Source organism: Notechis scutatus, chromosome 2, assembly GCF_049901735.1.
Source record: "Notechis scutatus isolate UNSWTSFEM ecotype Mainland chromosome 2, rNotScu1.2, whole genome shotgun sequence".
In the NCBI taxonomy this organism is placed as follows: Eukaryota; Metazoa; Chordata; class Lepidosauria; order Squamata; family Elapidae; genus Notechis; species Notechis scutatus.
The window spans coordinates 157,120,658-157,132,427 of NC_142010.1; the positions used below are offsets into that span (position 1 = coordinate 157,120,658).

The following is an 11,770-nucleotide window of genomic DNA, read 5'->3' on the forward strand; positions in this document are numbered from 1 at the left end:
AGTGGGAAGCTAAGATTGTTTATTGCACGTAGATTTGATGATAAAGATGAAGGAAGGAAATGGAAGTAGGAAGGAGAGAGATGGTTTGTGGATGTGTTGTTTGGAGGAAGGAAAGAGGCTTTGAAGAGGTCTCTGGAGTTAGCTGAAGGGATTGAAAAAGAGAAAGATGAGTTGGAAGAGGAAAGATGTGTGTACAAATTGAGAAGGCTGTGTATGTCTGTGAATGCAATGAGGGAATTCTGGATGTTTGTTTGAAAGTAAACAAGAAAGTAGCAAAGAAAAAGAAATGAGAGGGCGACCCCTAGTGGGCTGCTCTTTTCAGAGAACATAGATTGATTCCACCAAAGTATCAGAGAAAGGGAGGGGCAATACCAGCCCATCGCTTTTCTGAGTAAAACTCTCTGTCTCTGTCTTCTCAACCCACCTTGGTTCAACTTCAGCAATATCTGGGTACCATAAACTGGGCCCGACCTTTCCTGTCTTTAACCACCTTCTCTTGCTATCCTTTCAACTCATCAACTACTGACTGCAATAATTGTTCAAATATCTAATACAAAAAATCTTCATATCTTGGAATGGCTACATCTACCACACACTCCAAAAACATCTATTTTTACTAGAGCAGCGCAAATGGCTTCTCTTATAGAAAAAGGGCGTAAGAGAACCAAAGCCCTGATGGGAATGGATATTTTTACATTGTATATTCCTTTTAAGATCACTCAATGGGAACCTCTTTTTCAGACTTCCACAACACTGCAGGATGCGTTGGAAGATTGGTGTGGCCAAGTGTCGTGCCACCTTCCCTCTGATTCACGATTGCAGGTGATGAGGACAGTTCCTTTTGTTTTACAATCACCTTTTGTCCAACAGCCATTGAAGGAAGGCTTAACTGTCTTTACTGATGGTTCAAAAAATATTGGAGCATGTACATGGAAATATGAAAATGCTCAATGGCATAAACGTTTAACTACTTCACAATCATCAGCACAACAAGCTGAATTAGCTGCTTTCTTATTGGCGTTGTCTCTTTTTTCACAACAATCTTTAAATGTAATATCTGATAGCATGTATGTTACTCAGATGGTTGCTCATATTTTTGATGCATATATTTCTCCTGTTACCCCTCCCTCTCTCATGACACTTTTTTACAGCTTCAGACACTGTTGAAAAACGAGGGAAACCTTTATTTGTAGCCCATATCAGAAGTCATCAGCAATTGCCTGGATTCCTAGCAGAAGGCAATCATATGGCAGATGAGGCTTGTAAAATTATGGCCTCCTCTCCCCTTCTCCAACAGCTTTCACCTGGGGAGAGTCATGATTATTTTCATCAAAACAGGAAAGCCCTAGTGCGACAATTTGGAATTACATATCAAGAAGCCACAGCAATAATTCAACAATGTCTAACATGTAGCTTGCAGGCCAAAGGTATCCCTGAAGGTGTTAATCCTAGGGGTACTCAAGCCTGTGATACGTGGCAAATGGATGTCACTCATTATCCTCCCTTTGCTCCCTGGAAATACATTCATGTATCAGTAGATACTTATTCAGGGTTTATTATAGCAACATTGCAAAGAGGAGAGGCTACAAAAAATGTTATTAATCACTGTATTCGGTCATTCGTAACGTTGGGATGTCCAAAAATTCTCAAAACAGATAATGGTCCTGCTTATGTCAGTTCTCCCTTTGCTGAGTTTTGTCATAAGTGGGCCATCACACATAAGTTTGGCTTACCCTTCAACAGCCAAGGGCAAGCGATTGTGGAGAGATCGCACCTAACTTTAAAACAAGCCCTTGATCGGCACTTGGGGAAAAAGGCTCAGGCCCCCGAACCTCCCAACGTTGCAAAATATCTTAAATGTTTGTCTGTACACTCTTAACTTTCTCAATCTTACTGGCACTCCTCCTACCACAGCGGCTTCTCGCCACTTCACCAAGCCAGTAGTTCCCTCTTCCCGTCCTCTTGTTTATTTCAGACAGCTTCCAGATCTTGCGTGGAAAGGTCCTGCACAGCTCATCACCTGGGGAAAAGGTTACGCTGCTGTCCAACTTCCTGATCGAGTGCTTTGGGTTCCTGCTCGCTGTGTCAGACCTTACCATGGCAAACCTGACTCTAATTCTAAACTTTCTTCTGATATCAATACTTCCTGTCTTTTCTCAATTTAGGGCATCTCCTGATGCTATTTTTGCTTTCCTTGCTGACACTGTTACCTTTATTTTTAAAGATAATCTTCTTTCTGCATGTAATTATGTTTTCCAACACAATGGTAGTTTTCTTTCTCCTACTTCTGACATAACTATTTACTATTACTATTCTCCTTGTTTAATATTTTTAACTATACATGTTACTCCACTTACTATAGGTTCTTATTCTTGCTTAGGATTTTTTCACAATCACACTTATTTCAATCACACTGTTCTATTGCTTTCCACTTCTTCAGTGGCATCTCCTCCACTATCCTCTGCTTTACTTACGTTGCCATCTCAAGCTAATTCTGAGACAACTTTTCCTGGAGATAAACTACGCTGGCATCTTCGCTGCTGCTTTCCACCCTGTGATGTCACCAAATGCATATTGCATCATTCATCTTCCTGGGTTCCTGATCGCTACAAACCACCTGTCGTGGCGAAGACGCCACCTCATCCCTGATGACATCCATCGCAAGACTACAGCTCTCATTCGAGCTCGCCATCTTGGGTATCCTGCCTTCATTGCTGACAACTCCATCTCTAAGCAGTCTGCATCTCATGTTGTTTCAAGATTTGGCTATCGTCGCACTCCTCGAAGCATACAACCATTTTCAAAAAATGAACATCAACCTCAAACGTATACCTGGACTATCCTTGATTTTCAAGGAAAAATTTTAAACACCACCACTAATTATACTAGATGGCCATGGTTTCCTCAGCTTTTCATGGATTTTGCTGAAATGGGGACAGGAGTAGAAAAATTTGCAGATAAAAAATTGCAAGCTGATAAATGGGACAAGCAAGGCTCCTGTTCTCCAGCACCTGCTGACAACTTTAGATTATATTTTTGTCCCGCTCATAGTACTGGTACTTCTCGTTCTGCCTGCGGTGGGGTAGTTGACAGATATTGTAAAAAATGGAGTTGTGTATCCACAGGTCATATCTGGTGGGAAGCACCTACCAAAAATGACTATATTCATATTACCCATGCTCAAGCACATCTTCCTTGCTCTTCATGGCCTTGTTGTGGACAGAGAATAAATCCACTCAGAATCACTTTTACTGCACAAGGAAAGACACTTACAAAAAAACAATGGATGGTTGGGTTTGTCTGCTTTAATAGGTCCTCTTGTGCTATTGCTTCTTGCATGTACTATTGGTCCATGTGTAATAGGACGTTTACTTACATTTTTGAGGGATCGTTTGAATACACTTGACAATGAAGTTAACAATACTCAAAAAACAGTTAGCTTTCTCACATCTATCATTAAATCAAAAGACCTTGTCAAAAAACCTTTGCTGGAATGGTACTCTGACCAAGAGTCAGAGGAAGAAATAGACACTAATAACTCCTTTTCTCCCAAAGAAGTTTTGTTAACTATGCCAAGTCATGATTTGGGGGATGAGGACTTTTCCTCGTATGAATTAGATCTGCAGGGTACCAACAAACTGAAGGGTTTGTTGCCACCTTATGGGACTACTCAAGAGGAGAAAGGACTCTACCTAGAATCATGAGCACAAAAAATAAAGAAAAGGAGGAATTGTGGCTATTCTGTCTCAGTATTTTTCCATAAGACAAATCCTGCTCAGCACGTATACCTCTCAGAGCAAAGTTCACTAAGCTGACAGGAAAAAGGAGCTGATAAGATTAACTTCACAAAAGTCTGTGGGATAAAAGATGTGTATTCGGTATCAGTCACGAAGTATCATCACAGAAGCTTGTGTCAGATAAAAGATGTATATTCAGGAAAAAACATGTTTATCAGTAACAGTCAAAAAGTTCGTTACTTGTATCACGTAGCCTGGTCTCAAAGATAAAGTTTGTAACTTCTTTGTCTTCCTGCAATCCCCTTCACCCCCCTCTTTGAATCAGTACAATAAAAGGGGACAGCGCAGAGCAGCTGGCAGCCTGAACAATCCCATCTGTCTCAGGCTCAGCCGGGATAATTCCATCTGCCCTAGGCGATGTGCTGCCTCACCTGAAGAAATCTTTTGTTTCGTGTCTTTTTTTCTTTGTGCTTTGCACTCACCCTTGCGAGGGCTCCACTAAATTGCTTTCTGAGAGGAATTCAGCAATCAACCAGAAGATCGAAATAAAGGATCGGTCGCTCGACGCGACAACTATGCTTTCTTGAACGGGAAGGAGAGGCAGGATCTTACACTAAGATTTCTTATACTGATATTGCCATATCTCCATCAAGGTCACCCTGCTGACTCAATATAGTTGGTCTATCTCTTTATCTCCACCCCTGGATGGGTAGGTGCAGGGGTGGGATCTGATAGGGTTAACTACCAGTTCAGTCATTTACGAGGTTTGGTGATTTATGATGTGCTTCCCTGCATGCTGCCAGCGTGGGCCTGTAAATTGTCATCAGCATGCTGTGTGCAGAGAAGCAGCCTTTCAAAAAGCCCCTTTTCCCTGTTTTTTTTAACTGCAGCTGTGTCTCACAGGGCAGCTGAAGTTGAAAAAAAATCAGGAAATAAAGGTCAGGTAAGAACCTGGGTGGGCAGGTGGGCAAAAACATCAGCAGACATAGAACTGGTTCTATGTCTGCTGCTCTTCAGAGCTACCAGTTCTACAGAGGTGGACAGAACCAGTAGAAACCCACCCCTGGGTAGGTGGTGCTGTTCTGGTACTGACTTAGTGTTTGGGGCAGAGATGGTATTCAGCAGATTCTGACCAGTTCTGGAGAACCGGTAGTGGAAATTTTGAGTAGTTCAGAGAACCGGCAAACATGCCCACAGAACCGGTAGTAAAAAAAATTTATTCCCACCACTGGCTTGGGGGCTGTGAGTGTCTAGATGGGGAAGAATTGGTTTCTGTTTCTCCTAGGTCTATTAATGCTATCTCTGACTCTCAGTGGGGTAGCACTTTCCTGGACAGAGACTGTGTGCAGTTTGGAGGGCTCTCTTCAATATGTGGTTCCTGCTTGAAGAGCAGGTGGCAGCTGTGACTAGAGGGGCTTTTGCCATCTTAGATAGATCCATCTTGTACAGCAATTGTGCCCATTCCTGGATTGGGAGGCGTTGCTCATGGTCACTCCTGCCTAGGTCACTTCCCAGCTGGACTACCTCAATGTGCTCTATCCTTGAAGGTCACCCAAAAGTTACAACTGCTCCAGAATTCAGTGGTGTTGCAGCTTCAGGTGCCTCTTGCTTTGCCCATATCACATTGTTTGTCATGTGAATTGCACTGGGTCCATTTTCTTTCTGTATGCAATACAAAGTGATGGTTATCACATTTAAAACATACATGGCACATGGCCAAGTTATTTGGAGGACTGCCTCCCCTTGAGAGTATCTGGCTGAGGGTAACTACCATTCCACCAGATTGAATAGGGTTAATAACTCAAAAAGCATTGGAAAATCTGAAAACTATGATCATAAAAGCCCAGTCCAGCACAGTATCATTGAAAAAGAAAAAGAAAAAATCCAAGAAGAAACTAGCATGACTGTACAAAGATCTCTCTGACAAATTGAAAGACAAAAAGGACAAGTACAAAAAAATGGAAAGAGGGACACACAACTACGGGAGAATATCGCAGATTGGCCAAATCTGCAAAGATGAAGTCAGGAAAGCAAAGGCTCAGAATGAACAAAGACTTGCAACAAAAGTCAAAGATAATTTTAAAGAAAGTTTATTTCAACATATAAATAACAAGAAAAAAGTCAAGGAAAAGTTGATCTAATAAAGAGAGAAGATGGCAAGGAAATAACAGGCAGCAGAGAGAAAGCAGAGCTGCTTAACTCATTCTTTGCATCAGTCTTTACACAAAAGACTAGAAATAAAAATTAAAATAAGCAAGAAAATGGTAAGAGAACAGCTATCTGACCTATACATTACTGGGACCTGATTGATTACATCCCATAGCTCTGAAAACACTATCTCAGAACCATTATACTGTATTTTTTTTTAAATCCTGGAACACAGGGGAACTATGTCTTTAAAAAAATTGAGGGGGGAACAGACCTAGGAAAATACAGAGCAATCAGCCTAACATCAATACCTGAGAAGATACTGAAAAAAATAATTAAAAAACAGATCTGTTACCATCTAGAAACAAATAAAGTTTTAACTAGTAGCCAGCACGGGTTTGTTAAAAACAAATAATTGCCATCCAATCTTATTTCATTCTTTGACAAAGTGACTAAATTAGAAGACCAGAAAAATGCTTTAGTTAGTAGGCCAGCAAAATAATACACTTGGACTTCAGCAAGGCATTTAACAAAGTAGATGACAATCTACTTCTTGATAAACTAGCAAATTGTGGGAGAGATGGCAACACAACCAGATGGATTTGTAACTGGCTGCAATATCTAAAAATCTGCCCATCAGTATTCCTAGCTAATCCTTCATTCTGCTTCTTAGTAGAATCATTTGTTTTCAAAACTCAACCACACCTGGTTTCTTCTATTTAAAACAAAGCAATATGTGTACCTGTTGATGCTGCCATGAGTACCCTGTCATCATTGAGTCGTTCTGCAGCAGCCAAAGCATAGGCTGTGAGGGCCGTAGTGTAAGGTCTTTGCAGTTTCTCATACTTTTTGAGTAAATAATCTGTGGCCTTATTGATGCTGCTGTCTAGAATCTAGAAGTAAAGGCAGAGGAAAGAGAAGAGATCCAATAGGAATGTTTTAGGCATCTCTATCAAACAGCATTTCCCTGAGGTATGATACCCTGAGGTATCAAAAGGCCTTAAAACATGGTTTTGTCATTGGGCCTGGGGACCACAAATGGAGCAGATCAATGGAGCAGATCAAATGGCCTGATTTGACTTGGGGGTGGGGGTGGCTTATGGGTTTGTTATGTGGTGGATTTTTAAATGTTGTAAGCTGCCCAGAGTCAACAATTTGTGAGTTGGACAGCCATATACATCTGTCCAATAAATAATTGAAAAAACGTGATTCAGAAGTTGTGGGTGCTCCAACAATGGAAGTTTTAAAGAAGAGATGGGACAATCATTTGTCTGAAACGGTGTGGGGTTTCCTGCTTGAGAGGGAGTTGGACTAGAAGATCTCCCTTCCTAACTCTGTTCTTCTGCTAATTAATAAATAATTTTTTAAAATGTGCTGCCCAATTCCTGTCAGTATGTTTTACATGTTAATACTGCAAATTTAACCAAAATATGTGTTATTTTAAGTGCTATTGCTATTTTAAGGTTAAATGCAGGAAGAAATGCTATGGATAAATTTATTAGGAATGTCTTAAATAGGAGTTCCAGTAGAGAACTTCTGAAAAACCTGCAATACTGTGAGATCCACCTGCACAGATCTTTCTAAATCTGCCTTTGAGGAAGGCTGGTGAAAAATTATACTAAAGCAGTGAAAAGCTCTTTGATATTTAAAGGTCATTAACTAGTCTAAATATCTTGCTGGCTTAAAAGTATATGTGCAATTTCCTAATAATATCCTTATTGAATTGATTATTTATTTTGGTTTCATTTGATTTGAAATGAATAAAGTATAAACTACAGCAATGCTGTTTAGGCTACTTTGAAATACTAAAAGCTTTTTTTTTTTTAAACAAGTTTTATTTTCAAGACAAACAATACATAGATACACATAAAACAAAACATAAAAGCATAAAAAATCTCTTCTCTGAAAGTTGATTAGTCCCGGGTTAAAACTCTTGGTACAGACACAAATTCAAATTCATATTCATTTTACATACCATTTCATATCTTATTAACATTTTCAATTTTCTATATGTCTTCTCCTCTCCTTTAAATTTTTTCCATTTTATTTTATTTTATTTATCTCCTCTCAATTCATATCATAATATTTATTATTCTTTGTCTGTTCTATTCCAGCCAGCCCTTCATTTTCCTTCTTTAAAAAAAAGAAAAAACTTCTCCTGTACACTATATGGAGTATGATGCCTTTATCTCTTTCCCCTACATTTATAATACTTAATATAAAACACATGACATATATTGGGATTCTGTCTGGTACATTCTAAAATTATACTATATTATCAAAAATAATACAAATCTATTCATTAGTATTAATATTCATTCATATCTTAAACATTTAAGTCATTACTTTTCAATTAAATCACATACTTTTATGGGAGCCCTATTTTTCATAGTTATATATTATATCCCTCATCATATATTATAGCTCATTATTTCATTAAAAAGTACCTCCTTCTTCTACTTCAATTCTCATTTCACATGAAATTTCGCTAGTATACCATATTCTAATCATTAATATTAACAATCATTTATATCTTAAACATTTTATCCATTTCAATTAAATATCATGCCTTTATGGGAACACTTATGCTTTTCAAAGATTATTACCCCCCCCCCACATCACAATCTTAAATCATGTTTCGTTACAGTACTCCCTTTTCTTAACCAAAAATTTCACTAATTTATGTTAAATATTTTATCACATTTTAGGTTACACATTGTTTCTAATTTTCTATGTTTACTTCTAAATACAAGTATAAAAATGCAGTCTTATGTATCTTTCTAGAATCCCTTTAACCATAAAGCTTATCCATTATCTCTAAAAAAAAATTGCTTCTTAACATCTTGCTCCCCACCATTAGGACTTCTCATCCCTTCCTTTCTTTCTTGTTTCTTCTTCTCCTTATCCTCTTTAATCCCTTGTCTCTCCACCTCCCTTTTATTCTGCTTTCCCCCTTTCTGTTGTTTCTTAACATAATGTCCCCTTTTCACCTTATTCTTCTCTTTTTGGGCTATTTTTCCAGATCTTAAAGACCTTTTCCCCTTTTTCTCTTGCTTTTTCTCTTCTCCAGTCAAAGTAATTTGTTCATCAGATGGCTTCTCCTTCTTCTTTGTCCCCATCATCCTCATTCTGCTTCACATAAATATAAACCGCCATTTCCAAGTATTGAAAAATAGTGTCAAGACCATCTTCCCCTCCTTGTTTTTCTCTTTCAAATTTTTGATATATAAGTTCCAATTCATCCATAGATGATGCCATTGTGTAGAGAAAATTTTTTCCAAACAACCACCCAGATGATTTAATCAGAAGTAATTTCCAAAGGTTCCAAAGTCACCAAACAATCCAAACAGACTATTTCTTTTAGATACCTTCTTCTTCACTTTCTCTTTCTGGGGTTAAAGTAATCACAAATCCTTTTCAAATATATTTTTTTGAAGTTTTTAAACTCTTTGTAATTCTAGGCAATCTTCTCCTTATTCAAATTTTGCTCTAATTCTTTTTTTTCACTCTCCCTTCCCACTCACAGCCAAAAAGGTTTTTTTTTTCCGCTATCACTTTAGGAAGGAGAGTAGAACAAAGAAAAAACTTTCCCCTTTAGAATATTCGCAGCTTAAAACTCTCACAGGGAACAATATATACTTAGCAGCCTTCAAGGTTCCAGGTCACTTTCTCCCGTCTTGTCCCAGTTAGAAGCAACTTTCACTTTTCTTTCAGCTTCCTCCCTCCTGCACCTGCTTGTCCGGCTGCAGCTTTCTTCGTGGCAGCCATTGCTGACTGCCGTTCATCCGCCTCGGGAAAAGGGGGTTTAGCCGGCTGGGGAGGGGGTTTGCGACACCCCCAAACCCCTTGCCGGATCCCCCCTGTCTTCAGCTGCCTCTGCGGGGCAGCTATATCCCCCAGATCCAAATGGATCGGGGGAACCTTGACGGTGAACGCAGCAGGGATCGCGCGGTCGCGAATCCCCGCCGCCGCCGAAAGGTTGCAAACCGGAAGTCCGCCTGAAATACTAAAAGCTTTTAATACTGAACCTGGGGTCAAGAAGGTGGGAAAATGGAATACTATGATAAAAAAAAAATACTATGTGGAGAGCTGTAATCTTATTTTGGCCCCCTCATACCATTTCCCATCAGAACATCACATACATTGATATGTTCATTGCAGACTGATCTGGATTCCAATAATGCAACCAGAATGAATGCTGTTAAAGATACTTCTGGTTCAGCACCTTGAATTCCTCCCTAGAAGGAAATGGGGGATGGGGGGCACAGGGAAGAGAGATAAAATATAATTTAAAAAACAAAAACAATGCTAATGAACAAAAGCTATGTAATACATAGCAAGTACCTGGAGTAGGAAAAAGTGAAGGTTTTTTTATATGTCGTGGCTGCCATCTAGTGGCCATCCATATTTGTCCATCTTGAAGATGCAGTGTTGAAGGGTTGGAGTTTGAGGAACCATTTAACTTTGGTTACATGGGAGCTATAACCTATCCTAAGAAAATTACATGAGAAGAGAAAATAAGAACAAGGGAATTGAATTTTCTGCTAGATAGTCTATAAAAGAACAAGAAATAGTTCTTTTATTTAATGTTTTAATTATTTGCTTTAAGCAGGACATGGCCTAGCTCTAGGCAATATCAAGGAGTGTCATGTTCTGACACTCCCCTGTGCAGGCCAACATGCCCTATATTGCCTATGTACAGCATCTTCAAGTAGGATATTAGGAAGACCAATGTTATCTCAACTACAGAGAGACTACATTGCAGATGGAAGCATGAAGATAAGTACTCAGGAAGTGTTGAATGGACCATCTTGTACCAGGGCATGGAGGCTGTACAGATTTGCCCCTAAATTTCTTCAGTAGAACCTCATCTGCTATTGTTCATATGTTGTTTCTTCTCCACTACAGGCTTTCTTGTCTTTGAAGCAGATTCCATCTTCAAGTTCCTCCATCAGATCTATTCTCTCATTAAGTCAAATCTTACCAAGGCTACCCTTATTGTCCTTTGTTTCTCTCCTGCTGGTGATATCCCAATCCCATTTTTTTAAATATATATGTACACATTTGACTGATTGCTACATAATCTCTGAAAAGCTACAAAACTTTTGTAGTTTTGCTTATTACCTAGTGCTATAAATGGTTTTCATTATAGAGATATAATAATAGATATAATAGATATAATAATTCACCCTCATGTCCTGTCTGAATTCCTGTACAGCTCTTGACTGGCCAAGATTATTAGAGAAGAAGCTAGAACTTTGTACAGTGCATTTTTTTCTTTAATACCTGGGCTTGGATTGTTTGCAGTTAAGAACTTTAAAAAAAGGAAGGAGGGAGGGAGGGAGGGAGAGAGGAAGGGAGGGAGGGAGGAAGGAAGGGAGGGAGGGAGGGAGGAAGGAAGGAAGGAAGGAAGGAAGGAAGGAAGGAAGGAAGGAAGGAAGGAAGGAAGGAAGGAAGGAAGGAAGGAAGACCATTACCAGCATTTCTCCATGGATCACAGGGACATTTTCTTTGAACACTCTATCTGGTTGTTGTCTGTTCAGAATCAGGCACCTCACACCTCCACAAATGATTTCATGGCTAATGTCTTTTACTATTTTGGCAGCTATGGCAAAGACTTTTACAACATATGCTGTTAGCCTATAAAGAAAGTAATGCATTAACCAACCACATTTCAATGAAGATCTTAATACAAGTAGTAGAATACAAGTAGTTGCTTGCTTGATTTTGTAAGCCAAATATGGCTAGGTTGCTGCTAGCTAAGAGGGAGAGGGGAAAAGAGGCTTGTGCAGGGTCACCACACCACTACATAATGGCACAACAAGAGTAGAAGCTGTGCATGAGTCTAGGGCAGTGTTGGCAAATATTTTAGAGACCGAGCGCTC

The 11,770-nt window shown here is 39.2% G+C and overlaps 1 protein-coding gene across 1 annotated transcript in view; it reads right to left on the reverse strand.

Annotated features, from left to right (window-relative positions):
- The window catches only part of C3 (complement C3), a 42,990-nt gene extending 31,445 nt beyond the window's left edge, over positions 1 to 11,545 (reverse strand). Inside the window, 3 exon segments of the mRNA XM_087953935.1 lie at positions 6,628 to 6,778; positions 10,028 to 10,123; positions 11,363 to 11,545. Of these exon segments, the coding sequence (XP_087810061.1) occupies positions 6,628 to 6,778; positions 10,028 to 10,123; positions 11,363 to 11,545 (430 nt within the window).
- Positions 11,546 to 11,770: the final 225 nt, after the last annotated feature.